The 13777-nt window shown below is 40.2% G+C and overlaps 4 protein-coding genes across 7 annotated transcripts; all 4 read left to right on the forward strand.

Moving 5' to 3' along the window:
* The first annotated feature begins 1023 nt into the window (after window positions 1-1023).
* Window positions 1024-4012, forward strand: LOC111497342 (pentatricopeptide repeat-containing protein At2g17670-like). Of its 4 annotated transcripts, none has more exons than XM_023148114.1 (2): window positions 1024-2496; window positions 3325-4012. In XM_023148114.1, exon 1 carries the CDS (start codon window positions 1049-1051, stop codon window positions 2459-2461), a length of 1413 nt encoding a protein of 470 aa, XP_023003882.1. In that variant the 5' UTR covers window positions 1024-1048; the 3' UTR covers window positions 2462-2496; window positions 3325-4012. The 4 variants fall into 4 exon arrangements, with proteins under 4 accessions (XP_023003882.1, XP_023003883.1, XP_023003885.1 ...); XM_023148115.1 differs by having other exon boundaries at window positions 1024-2464; window positions 3288-4012; XM_023148117.1 differs by having other exon boundaries at window positions 1024-2464; window positions 3291-4012.
* A 2826-nt stretch (window positions 4013-6838) lies between these two features.
* LOC111497409 lies at window positions 6839-7715 on the forward strand. Its single transcript, XM_023148195.1, has one exon. It carries the CDS (start codon window positions 6855-6857, stop codon window positions 7713-7715), a length of 861 nt encoding a protein of 286 aa, XP_023003963.1. The 5' UTR covers window positions 6839-6854.
* Window positions 7716-10094: 2379 nt separating this feature from the next.
* LOC111497410 lies at window positions 10095-11018 on the forward strand. Its single transcript, XM_023148196.1, has one exon. It carries the CDS (start codon window positions 10095-10097, stop codon window positions 11016-11018), a length of 924 nt encoding a protein of 307 aa, XP_023003964.1.
* Window positions 11019-11443: 425 nt separating this feature from the next.
* Window positions 11444-13631, forward strand: LOC111497343 (IST1-like protein). The gene is made up of 6 exons (XM_023148118.1): window positions 11444-11685; window positions 11831-11963; window positions 12046-12149; window positions 12229-12400; window positions 12605-12745; window positions 12826-13631. Exons 1-6 carry the CDS (start codon window positions 11459-11461, stop codon window positions 13390-13392), a joined length of 1344 nt encoding a protein of 447 aa, XP_023003886.1. The 5' UTR covers window positions 11444-11458; the 3' UTR covers window positions 13393-13631.
* Window positions 13632-13777: the final 146 nt, after the last annotated feature.

A 13777-nucleotide genomic window follows, 5' to 3' on the forward strand; every position in this document is an offset into this window, starting at 1 on the left:
GTTGTTGATGAAGAAGATGAGAAGAGAAGTGCCCCAATTTATAAGAAGGGATTTGCTGAATTTCCTCAATTCAACAGACTATTCCAGCGAGTGAATTGTGTAAACCTCTTTCTAGGATATACGTTTTAAAATTATGAGGGTGACAAATTATACGTTGCGAGCTAAAGCAGATAATACTGTTATTGGTAGGGATTTAGCTGTTACAAATGGTATTAGAGCCAGACATCAGGCGATATGTTTGCAAGGACGCTGGACCCTCCAAGAAAGTGATTATGACTGTAAGGACACTGGCCTTCCAAGGAGGTGGATTGTGACTACAAGAACGCTACTGACTTTTCCAAGGGGATGTTGGCCCTTCCAAGGGAGTGATTGTGATTGTAAAGATGCTTACCCCTCCAAAGTGGTGGATTGTGACTATGAGAACACGGAATCTTCCAAGGGGATGGATGATGACTACAAGAACGCTGGTTGACTCATTCAAGAGGGTGACTACGAGAATGCTAGCAGACCCCTCCAAGGAATTGGATGATGACTACGAGAACGCTAGCCCCCAAAAGAAGTGAATTGTGACTACGAGAACGCCGACCTCTAAGAGATCCACCCTAATGTTTTTTTTTTTTTAAATTTTAAATAAATATATATTTACTTATTTTTGTATAGGTAGGGTAGATATATCATAGATATTTCATCTATTAAATTTCAAGGTACAATTTTCCACAAGTCGACAAAAGCATTTATTGGGTCATCTTACAATTAATTATTTGCAAACATGCCCTCTTATTTATACATATTTCTTCTTTTCCCCCTTCAGTTCATAATAATTGTTCTCAGAGTAATTCTCCGTTATTATTGGTAGTTTGAATTTTCATTTTTTAAATTAAAAAATATTAAATATAATTTTTAAAGGCAATGTCCCTGAGAACTGTGGGCCTTCATCGAGTTGGGCCGAAGCCCGGCCCATTGACTCCCACCCAAATCTCAGATTCTGCAAAAACCCTAACATCGTGAAAAACCCTACCAATTGATTCGACTGGCGGGGAGTTGGAAGATGGGGAAATTATCACCATCGTTTCGGTCAGCTATCTCCACCGCAATTGTTAACAAACCACCTAATCCTCCGGCGGCGCCATCGCTCTTGTCCGGCGAGATCCGCTCCTTGTCCAAGAAGCGTCCTCCGAAACATTCCCGGGAAAATCAATCGGCGCAGAGCTCCGGCCACGGTGAAAAGCCTAAACTCCCAACGCTGTTTAAATCGGCCAGTCTCGCAGAAGCCAAGAAGCTCTACAGCTCCTTCATCAACACCACAAAAGCCCCTCTCGACGTTCGATTCTATAACTCTCTCCTTCATTCTTACACTTCAATCGCTTCACTCAATGATTCAATTTCTTTCCTCCGCCACATGTCCAAAGTTCAACCTACCTTCTCGCCGGAACGATCGACCTTCCATGTATTACTCTCTACCTCCGGGAATGGTACTGATTCCTCTCTCGCCTCGGTTCGGCAAATCCTCAATTTCATGGTCACCCATGGATTCAATCCTGACAAGGCAACAATTGATATTGCTGTGCGATCGCTTTGTTCGGCAGGTCTGATTGATGAAGCTGTTGAATTAGTAAGAGAATTTTCGCAAAAACACTCACCTCCTGATTCTTATACATACAATCATCTCGTCAAACAGCTTTGCAAATCCAGATCTCTGTCTACGGTTTATGGTTTTATTCATGAAATGCGCAGTAGTTGTGGTGCGAATCCCGATCTTGTTACGTATACAATCTTGATTGATAATGTGTGTAATGGCAAGAATCTCCGTGAGGCGACGCGATTGGTAAGTGTGCTAGCTGAGGAGGGGTTTAAGCCGGATTGCTTTGTTTATAACACAATTATGAAGGGCTATTGTATGCTTGGCAGGGGCAGCGAGGCAATTGGAGTGTATAAGAAAATGAAGGAGGAGGGATTGGAGCCTGATGTTGTGACTTTTAATACATTGATTTTTGGGTTATCGAAGTCAGGGCGAGTTAAGGATGCAAGAAAGTTTCTGGACATTATGGCAGAGATGGGTCATTTCCCTGATGTTGTTACTTACACTTCATTGATGAATGGAATGTGTCGCGAGGGTGATGCTCTGGGGGCATTGTCGTTGCTTGAGGAGATGGAGGCAAAGGGATGCAGTCCCAACTCGTGCTCATACAATACGTTGCTCCATGGGTTGTCAAAGTCTAGGCTTTTGGATAAAGGTATTGAATTGTATGGTTTGATGAAATCCGGTGATATGAAGCTTGAAGCTGCTTCCTATGCTACTTTTGTGAGGGCACTTTGCAGGAGTGGTAGAATTGCGGAGGCCTATGAAGTATTTGATTATGCAGTTGAGAGTAGAAGTTTGACGGATGTTGCTGCATATTCAACGTTAGAGACTACATTGAAGGCTCTCAAGAAAGCAAGGGAGCAAGGCAATGTCATATAACTGGTAAAAGTTTGGTCCTTTCGTGTTAATTGTTTATATGTTCTGAAAACTCCAGCTTTCGTTGCTTGCATTATCTTCTACTTTTCTCGCATTCAATAATTTTCTGCTGATAGGATAGTTTATTTTTCCTGAAGGGGCCAAATTTGGCCATTTCTCAGTAACTTGGATAGAGCTAAAATCTGTTACTACTTAGGTCCGATCTATTTCCTCAAGGGTGGGACAACCGTGAAGAGATGTACTCTTGGATTGTTAGACATACACCGTGCTTTGAATGGTATAGCCTAGAGCTTGCACCTTTAGCAGATTAATGCAGTAGCATTTTTAAGTCTTCTTGAATGTTATATATATATAAGAATTCGTGAATATCCAATCTATCTTGTTGTGCCTCGACTATTTTCACAGAACAATTGCTAGACCCTATCACATTTAGTTACTAACGTGGACATTGTGACTTGAACCCATTCTTTCTAAGTCCTTTATCGTACCACTAGGTTATCCTATGGTGATGTAACAGCCCAAGTCCCCCGCTAGTAGATATTGTCCTCTTTGGGCTTACACTCCCAAGCTTCCCCTCAAGGTTTTGAAACGGTCCACTAGGGAGAGGCTTCCACATCTTTATAAGGAATGCTTCGTTTTTTTCTCCAACCAATGTGGGATCTGATAGGTGATATCTTCTTGAATATTATGATAGTGGTTTTAGATGGATACCATTGGATTGCATTAGAATCAAGGATTCAACTATGTTTCCCCTTTCACTGCCCATTCCGGTTCATATGAACTTAAATATTACTTCCACCAAATTTTATTTCTTTACTTCTGTCCACAGCAGCAGAAATCTCACATTTCTAGTTCCTGTGGTTTATGCCTCGATCAACTTCAACAAGCATTTGGAGTGGCTGGCTGATGAAAAAAGTGGTTTAGTGGAAATTTGGTGAAGCTTGACGACGGTGAAAGCCAGGATAACAGAGGTTCCTAGGTGAATTTTCATGGCTCAAGCATTGGCAGAAGAGTACGGATCCAAATTGTTATCAAGGTTCGTACTTTCACTGTTAAAATGCTATCATCTAGAAGATAAAGCCTACAACCTAGATGCTGTTCTGCCTCCACAGAGCTCCCTACTGCTTGATGGAATGGAAAGGGGATTTGAGATTCAACATTAGGGATTGAAACATATTTCTTAGTTCAATGATGGTAGGGGCCCGAGATTCAACCAACAAAAATTTTAAATAGAAATTAGTGTCTTATTTACTCAGCTATGGTGAATGAACAGCCAAAACATTTATTTAGCCTTATAACCCAAACTTTACAATGTTATTCTATAGTACACTTACGATCCAGATAAGATACATGAGATTAGCGGTGGACAAGTATTGTTATATGAAGCAAGGAAAGATCATAAACAAGGCAGTACAAATTATTGAGTCAATATACATTGCATATTGTTAGGTAATGTATGGGTAATGTGAATGTGATAATATTATGGTTGGTAAGGTAACAAGATCTTGAAAAATTAGTATCTGTAAGAATTTGTGATTGGAATGGGTTTGTAAATGAACAAGGTTATTTATTCTGTTCAATTGTTTTTGAAAACAGACAAGCTCTAAGATTCTTGGTGATTTTTAGGCCAATAAATTAACATGTTTTCATTGTATAATCTTGAGTGGTCAAAGGGAATTGATTCATGTGGATTGATTGGGAGACACTCAATTCATTGCCAGGCTTTCATGTTGAGAACCCACAAATTAAGCAAAACCAAACCCTCTGGAAATGTGTTTCATTTTTAGGTTATAATGTGAAGGGATCATCATTTTTGGTCTCTCTCAATTCATCCAATACGTTTTGAATCAAATCTTTTTGGATGGTTGACCTAATCTTGTAGCGATTCACGAGAAATTTGCCTACATGCTCGAGCATAAGTGTATTTGTTTATCCGAACATAACTTTAGTGATTAGGTGAGGTCCTTAAAGATATTGTGGAGAGAGTGGAGACTCTCGTTTTTTCTTGCTAATAATTTACATTAATCAATCATTGAAATCACCAATGCCTGGCATAAGAAATAATTATTGATTGGGATACTTGAGGGTTTTGAGGGAGATCTATGTGGGGCAATTTTCGAGTGTAGGATGCTCATTTAAGCGAGAAAGAAACGTGTATGGTATGGGTTTCGATAGTGACCTACAATTACCGAAAGGTACTTGAACTCTGAAAACATGGCAAACAAGAATGACTTTTGGATTTATGAATATTAATGGTTCCTTTGTCCTGTTGGTCACACAAGACATAACAATCTTTTCACTTAACTTTCTTTTCCCCATTATTTGCCGCATGCCTCGCCCTGTGTCTGCGGCAGCATTAGAAACACTACTATAATCTAGGCTATGGGAGTAGCAATATATTTGGTCATTGTTGGCCTAGATTCATGGCTACAATTATTAACAAAGCCACCGTTTAAAAAGGGGTAGCATTGTAAGGTGGCATTGGTATCATTACAGCCCGCAACTACGCCAACATGTTCAATATTATATTACTGATCTTGATGTTGCCCAATCGATGTTGCACCCACCAGCCTGTTAGGTCGGTTAGCTGGCTTGAGGAGATTGAAGTTGCTAGTTCAGTCTTCTTCCATCTAGCAGGCTCTTATTCACTATAAGGAGGGGAAGCTCATGGAAGAGGCTTTAAATGAGTTTGCAGCTTTGCCAGAGACATGAACCCTATAATGAAACAAAGCATACAAATTCTTAAAGTAGCGTTACGTCGAAAGGATGCAGATTCGAGCATCGAAAGCCATGTTCGTGTGTACGATCAAACTTTTGAGAAAAGCAAGAACCTTTAGCAACAAGAGAGGCAATGACGATATTGGAGAGTGCAGATATTGCTCTTCATTCTCTCCTGGGCAACAAGAGAGGCAATGACGCCAATGATAATGAGGATTAGATTGCACGTTTAGATGTTTAGTTAAACACACCGTGTATTTTTTTAACGTATTGAGTTATTGAATAACTGTTTCAAACATTCTTATAACTCTGACAATTTTATCTTAGATGAATGCAATTTTATGTTATATAATTTTAAAGAGTTTTAATTTGATAAAAATGGAAGGTTATAAAAATAAAACAAAGATTTGTAAAAGTATTTCTTGGTTTACAAGGAAGGGAGCACAATAATTGAAGATTAGATTAATAAACAATTAGAGGATTATAATCCCTTTTTAATTCCCTCATGTACCTCCGTACATTAAATTAAAAAATTAAAAAAAAAAAAAAAAGGGAAAGGGAGGGAAACGTTGATAATTGCAAATGCTGACGCGTGGCTTAAGTTAATTGAGCACCACCTATCACCCAACAAATATCAATTAAATATTCTCCCTTTGTCTTATTCTAAGATTCTCATCCGATCTCATTCTTACTTGAAAACAAAATTTGAAATTAACAATATATAACATAGAGCATAAATTTCTTCTTTTCAGGTAGGTTTATGTTGATACTAAACCATTCGTCTACCAAATCAACAAATTTGTATGACTAGAGATGTTAGAGAGTGGAAAGTATCTTAAAATGTTCATTAGAATTTCGTATTATCTACTTTTATATTTAAGCATTATGACGGTGTTCAAGAATCTAGTCAGATTGACAAGTTTTCTATTCAATCATTTTCTTTTGAGCTTAACAAGCCTCTTCGAGTGCCAAAGGTCAGTCATTAGCCAACATTCGGCTCTCTCTCTTACTTTTAAGGTCGATTTTACTTCAAGATTCGTCAAAAATCTTTCGATCAAGGATGGTTTAGTACTTAGTACAAAGAAGTGGATAAGATCCGAATGGTGACCAATAAAAGTGAGAATTAAACAGCACTCCATGGAACTTCTCACCCAAAGAATCAATTCCTGAAAATCATAAGAAGAGAAAAGAGAGAATCAAAGATAAAATCAACGATAAAAAAAAGGGAATTTGGAATAAAGAAAAAGAGAGCCTAAGTTTGCTCCCAATTATGTGCGCATATAGAGACAGCACAGCTCGGCGTTGCCCTTGGTAGGTGTGCAACTCACCTTTACTTTATTAGGAGATTTGTCTGAAGGTTAGGTGTTGTGGGTTATGTGGCGGCACCAGAATCTCCAACCTCTCACCTTTCTCGTTCACATTCTTAAAACAAAACACCTTCCCTCCACAAATTCACACGACACCTCACTCCCTTTCACATTAAACTAATCCCCAATCGCCAAATCATTTCGCCCAAATTCGTGCTGCACAATGTGACACCCGAATCATGCATGGCTGCACACTGCCCCCACCATTCCATCTATGTATATATATATATGTATGCACTTGCAAAGCCTCAAAGGGAGTTTCAGCAGAGCTTTAGTTTTGTTGAGAGAGTTGGAGAAAAGGGTTGTCAATTATGGCTACCAAGTACCATGCCAGGTCCATTAGTTTGCCTTCTAAATCACATCCGAGTACTGTGAAGGTTGAGGAGGAGTTGAGGAAAATGAAGACATGGGAGTCTTGTTCTTTCTCTTCTTCTTCTGTTTGTGGTGCTCTTTTGGGATTACAGGATTTGTATGACTCCATTGATGAGCTTCTCAAAATGGGGTCGACCCACCAGATTTCGTCTTGTCCCCAACTCAAACAGTTGGTGGACGAGTTGTTGGATGGTTCTGTGAGGCTTTTGGATGTTTGCAGCTTGGCGAAGGATATGGCTTTTCAAACCCAACAACATGTTGGAGCTCTTTATTCTGCCGTTCGTCGGAGGAAAAGAGATTCCGCCATTAAAACCACCATTGCTGCTTACGCTTGCTACAGAAAAAAGATGATGAAAGAAGCCAAAAAGTTAATGATATCTATGAAGAAGATGAACGAAAAATTCAACTCAACCCAAATGACAAATCTAGATAATCACCTCAGCTCTGTGATTGGAGCTATGAGACAAGCTTACTCGATCAATAGCTCCATCTTGGAATCCGTGTTGTTGTACTTGACGCCATTGACGAAGCCAAAAGCCCGTGGTTGGTCTCTGGTTTCCAAGGGGGTGCACAATGGAGCAATTGCCTGCGAATCAAAAAGTGGCTTGAATGAATTTGAGAGTGTGGATTTGGCTTTGAGCTCTGCAGTAGAAGAAAAAGAAGTTGAGAAGTTGCACATGGCTCAGAGAAGATTGGAGAGTTTGGAAATGGCAGCTCGAGAAATTGAGAGTGGCTTGGACGGTGTGTTCAGGAGATCGATCAAAACAAGAGCCTCTCTGTTGAACATACTCTCTCAATAGATTAGTACTGTATTTCCACAACCAATTTTGAACCCCTGAATCCTGCAAAGGCACATCCAACTTTTAGGGATCCGCCACTTGTATTTAGCTTGAGTTCCATGTCTATAATACGATTTTGTTCTATTTGTTCTTGATCCAACGAGAATAATAGCTTAGTCTTTGATTGATCACTTCCTTTAATGCGTTTTTATCAAATCGCCATACAGAAAAGGTTAAATGGATAGGGTTGGTTGATGAAAATCTTATTCTCTAAGCAAAGAGATTCCAAGCTCAGCCAGTCTTCTAATTCAATCTACCAACAGGCTTTTGCCGTCTAAAATAATTGGAATGGGCCTTGTATCTTACTCAACCCAACCAGATTCCGCATCTGCCCAAGCCAAGTGGCTCTCTTCTATGCAATCTTAACAAGTCAATTTCCTGATACAGGCCACTAAGTTTGTGAACATCTTCTCTTTTACAATACTCTTTGTCCTCTTCAATTCTGAACAGTAATTTCATTAATGCTACAGCTGAAATTTAACATCCCTCAAAAAAAGCTCCATTAAAGAAGCTTCCTACAAGAATTCATGAAATTTACTTTCGCTAATCAAATGGAGGATAAAGTAAGGTGGAGGGATGAGTTGGAGTCTTAATAGGAAAGAAATTATTGGAGTCCTAAAAGTGCAGCTTGCCACATAACTGCACACAAATGTTTAATAAGTTGAAGAAATCGGTACATTACGTAACAGCTCATGTCCACCGCTAATAGATATTGTTCTCTTTGGGTTTTCCCTTTCGGGCTTTCCCTCAAAGTATTGCAATGCGTCTGCTAGGAAGAGGTTTCCACACCCTTATAAAGAATTTTTCATTTTCCTCCCCAACCGATGTAGGATCTCACGATTCACCCTCTCCAAGACTCAGCATCCTCGTAGGCACATTACCTAGTATCCACCCTCCTTCGGAGAACAGCGTTCTTGTTGGCACATCGCCTAATGTAAGACTTTGATACAATTTGTAACGGCCCAAGCCCACCGCCAGCAGATATTGTCCTCTTTGGGTTTTTCTCTTTCGGGCTTTCCCTCAAGGTTTTTAAAATGCGTTTACTAGGGAGAGATTTCCACACTCTTATAAAGAATGCTTCGTTCTTCTCCTCAACCAATGTGGGATCTCACAATCTACGTCTCTTCAAGGTCCAGCATCCTCACTGGCACTCGTTCCCCTCTCCAATCTATGTGAGATCTCACTTATTGGGACCTTGAACATACTATAATATAGATATATTGGTCGGGTGAGTTCAAGAAAATATTGTAAGAATACAATCTGTAGAACTTTTGAATAGGAAAAGTAACCAATATGGTTACTCGAGAAGGCAAGACGTGTGAATAAATTAGTAGCAAAATAGAAATAAGTCATTCATAAGTAACACGAATGGTGCGACTAGAAAGAGACTAAATTTGTATCACTTCCCTAGTTTCTATCTAACCTGATGGACATTTCCGTATTCAACCACTAGTTGAATTAACACACATAGTAGAGCCCTCCCATGACTAGCCACCAAATGCTCTTATCTCCAATCATTTGCATGATAAGTTGTCGCTGATCACCAGCTGGCTGCCATTTGCAAGAGGATTCGATTGATAACTCATATGCTTCTACTCCTTTACAAAGCCAGCATAGCCATCTCATTTGGGCTCCACCCCCCATCTCCCGACAATCCTTGCAAAATTTTTACTATCTTAATCCATTTCACCACCAAAATCTACCTCCAAAACAATCACAAGACCTTAGACTCCAACCATATCCCGTGAAGACCAGTTCCCAATAATTCTAGAAGTTTGACAGCATATTCAAGCAAGGTCAATTTCAAATCGACTTGGATGAACCTTTTTCTCTCTCCTGAAACAGCCTAAAAGTTCTTCAAAACGTGAAAAACAATAGAAAAAGAAGACTGCCATTATGAAACAAAATCACGTATAGTGTCCAAAGGGGATGGCCAGGTTTAATTTAATGGCTACCAATTTCCAACGCCAATGAACTTTCAACTTTCAACCATGGATAAGCGTGAGTTGGCGTTGTGGCGGTGGAGATACGGGGAATGTAAATAAGGGATGACAAGCCACTTATCCCGCAACCATATAAAAGCAAAATAAAGGTCCATTAAATATGGAGAATGGATGATGCCAATTTAAAATTACTTTTTAGCCGGCAAAAGATGTGACTTCATAACCACACCATTGAGTAATCCTTGGCTGCCTTCACATGCTCAATTCGATACCTTAAACCCCCAAAAATGTTTCCCTTTGATTTTGAGTCTCTAACTATATAAATTTGTGATGGGAAACATCAGATTTCATCTATAACCCACATTAGACCCTTACGCAGCATAACAACAGAATAGCCATGGTTGCATTTTCACAAACACCTTGGAGTCGTTATAGAGTTAGAAGCATAAGCTTACCTGCTCGATCGCATCCATCCACGATCCGGGTTGAGCAACAGCTAGCCAAGCTTAGATCCTTGGATTCTTCATCTTTTTCAAGCATTGAAGCGATTTGCAGCAGTCTCTCCGGCTTGGTGGAGCTCTACAGATGCATAAACGAGGTTCTGAACCTGCCACTGCCCCAACAAGCTCTAGCCGTACTCCGAGGTGAAATTTGGGTACAGGAATTGGTGGATAACTCTGTTAGATTCCTGGATATCTGCGACAATACGAGAGACGCTATTTTGGTGATAAAAGAAAGCATTCGAGAACTCCAATCGGCGATCCGGCGAAGCAAATACGAAGATTCCGGCGTCGAGAACAGCATCGCTTCATATATCTGCTCGAGAAAGAGAATCAAACACGAAAGCTTGAAGAAATCGATCACATCGGTCAGACAAACGGATTACACAGCCGGAGCCTCTCCTCCTCTTCAAATAGAAAACGAAGTCACTGCGGCAGTAATCAGAGTACTAAGAGAAGCAAGCTCCGTCACCTCCTCCATCTTCAACTCTCTTTTATCCTTCCTCGCCGTGCCGATGAACAGGAGACCAAAACCTAGCCGATGGGCATTGGTTTCGAGGCTCCTGCAGAAGGGAGCGATCACCCGAGACAACCACACGGAAAGAATCAACGAATTGGTGAACCTAGACATGGCGATCGACAGGCTACAGTTGGAATCGTTAAACAGAGATGGTGAAGCGAAAGAGAAGATTCAATCGATTGTTCGAGAGAGATTACAAGGGTTGGATTGGAGCATTGAAAGAATCGAACGTGGAACAGAGGGATTGTTCAGGGAATTGATTCATACCAGAGTTTGTCTTCTGAATATACTTAGTCAGTGAAGTTGATCGCATTGTGATTTCCCCGCCTCATCAATCCCGCCATGAAAATCGGCTCTGTAGATATCCTTTTTCTTTAATATAAATTTAGATTTATTTATGAATTGGGCCGGGTCGGGTCGGGTCGACACCCACCCAAAATTATTTGTGTCAAAAATATTTTAATTAATTTATTCAATCTCCTTTTATACATAAAAATTAAATTTCAAACATTTATTTTTTTTAAAAAAAAAATTAGAATTAAAAAACTATATTTGTAATTAATGAGAGTTTAAAATTTTGCAAATAACTCAAATATATTATTTAGAAATGACACCTTGTTGCCAACGTGGCAGTTTAGCCTCAGCCACGTGTACCACTCTCAGTCCCGAGTAAGCTGCATCGGATTCTTCCCCCAACGGCTATATCCAAAAAGAATTATTGCAAATGCAACGCTCTGTAAAATGGTCGGCGTGGCAGTGGGGCCCTTCTCTGATCTTCAGCTGGTAAAAGGTCTCCCTTTTTATGCGCCTCACTGTCCCTCCCCCTTCTCTTACAAGACCGTTTCACTTTCTTCTTCTTCTTCGTTGCCCCTTTTGTTTTCTCCGGCCATGACCGCCGCCGCTCGTTCCGTCGAGATCGTCAAGCAGTTCATCTCCCTCCTCCGCCGTGGCTTCAACACCTCCAAATGGTAATGGGTTTTCGATTTTATGTTTTCTTACAAACCCCTTTGGTTTAAAATGTGGGAAAAATGAAGCAATTGATTTGGGGGCACAATGAGAAGCTTCTGAGAAATGGGTTTTTGTTTTCTTCTTGTTTATGGGGTTTTCCGACAGCAAAACAGCGGCGAAAATGGCGGTGGCGAGGATAAAGCTGCTGAGGAACAAGCGGGAGGCGGTGGTGAAGCAGATGAGACGGGACATTGCTCTGCTACTTCAGTCTGGTCAGGACGCCACCGCTCGTATTCGGGTCATTCTCTATGTTCGTTAAAATTGACGTTTTTTTGGACAATATATGTCTCCTTGTCTGAAATTTAGCTCGTTTTTTGCAGGTGGAACATGTGATCAGAGAACAGAATGTTCTGGCGGCGAACGAGATAATTGAACTCTTCTGCGAGTTAATTGTTTCTAGACTGTCAATTATAGCAAAACAAAGGTAAATTTGAGTAAAAATATGGTAATAATGAGTTCTTAATGAATGGATGTTCTTGTGATGTTGGTATCAATTGCTGCAGGGAATGTCCGGCAGATCTAAAAGAAGGGGTTGCTAGTTTGATCTTTGCAACTCCCAGATGCTCGGAAATACCAGAACTTTCTGCACTTAGGAATGTTTTTGAGAAGAAATATGGGAAGGATTTTGTCTCTGCTGCCACTGATCTTAGGCCAAATTGTGGAGTGAATCGGCTGGTAACCACGTTAATCTACTTCTCGATCCATTACATTTCCTAGGATTGTACTGTTAGGAATCACGACACTTCACATTGGTATGATATTGTCCATTTTGGATTTTTCAAAAAAGTCTCATACCAATAGAGATAATGTTCCTTACTTATAAACTCATGATCGATAATCCTCAACATGTTATATTGAATTGTATGCATTTTCTTACAGCTCATTGACAAGCTCTCGGTTCGAACACCGACTGGTCAAGTGAAGCTTACAATCATGAAGGAGATAGCTAAGGAGCACCAGATTGAATGGGACACAACAGAATCTGAGAAAGAGCTGCTAAAGCCTCCTGAAGAACTTATTGTCTGTTCTATTCTCCCGCTCTTGCTATCCTGATGGTTAATTTGTAGTGCTAACGATGGTTTCGATTGTTGTGTGAACAGGATGGGCCTCGGACGTTCGTTAGCGCTGCTAGTGTACCTGTGAAGCCTGTAGCAGCAAGCCAGTCTGCTCCAATTGAAAGGATGAAAGGAGGGAATATCAACCATTTGACAAACAGTAGAGAGGATGAAAGTATGCACTTTCAAGATACAGCATCAGCTGCAGAAGCTGCTGCAAAAGCAGCAAAGCAAGCGATTGCTGCTGCACAGGCAGCTGCCTATTTGGCTAACAAAGACTCGAATCGGGATGTTCGAGACTCGGGTTTAGATCTTGGATTTGGAGGCCCTCAGAGCTTAGGCAGGTGCCGCTCTCTGAAGACTGAGGAGGCCAGGAATAATACAGATCATGAGATGGCTTACAGGAGATATAGCTATAATCCTACAGATATAAAGTTTGACGAATCGGATTGTGAAGAAGAAACTCGAGTGGACAATGAAGATGGCGGAGGTGTTCATCGACCTCCTGATCGAAATCCTCCACCAGTACCTTCGTCTCGTGTTCACCCCAAACTGCCTGATTATGACACACTTGCTGCTCGCTTTGAAGCTCTCAAGCACAGTAGAACTTGATGAGAGCGAGCTTCATTGAGTTGCATTCAAATAAACCAGGAATTTCAGATTCATTTGTTAGTTGTTACACTACCTTATATCATCAAATACTGTATAAAGATCAGAGAATACAGTTTGTTTTTGTTATTTTTTTTTTGGAAGATCAGAAAGCATTATATGTAGAACATCTGTTGTATTCTGATTCGGCTGATCATAATGTGCAAGAAGGAATAGGATTGGTTGATGAACATCAGGATCAATTAGATTATTTCTACATTTTGTTACGACATTTTTAGTTGAGAAATGCCGTCTTTCGGTAAGTTTTTGTTTTTAAGTTCTAAGTCATAACGAGATCTCATATCGGTTGGGGAGAAAAACAAAACATTAAGTATGTGAAAACCTTTCT

Source organism: Cucurbita maxima, unplaced genomic scaffold, assembly GCF_002738345.1.
Source record: "Cucurbita maxima cultivar Rimu unplaced genomic scaffold, Cmax_1.0 Cma_Scf00023, whole genome shotgun sequence".
NCBI classification, from domain to species: Eukaryota; Viridiplantae; Streptophyta; class Magnoliopsida; order Cucurbitales; family Cucurbitaceae; genus Cucurbita; species Cucurbita maxima.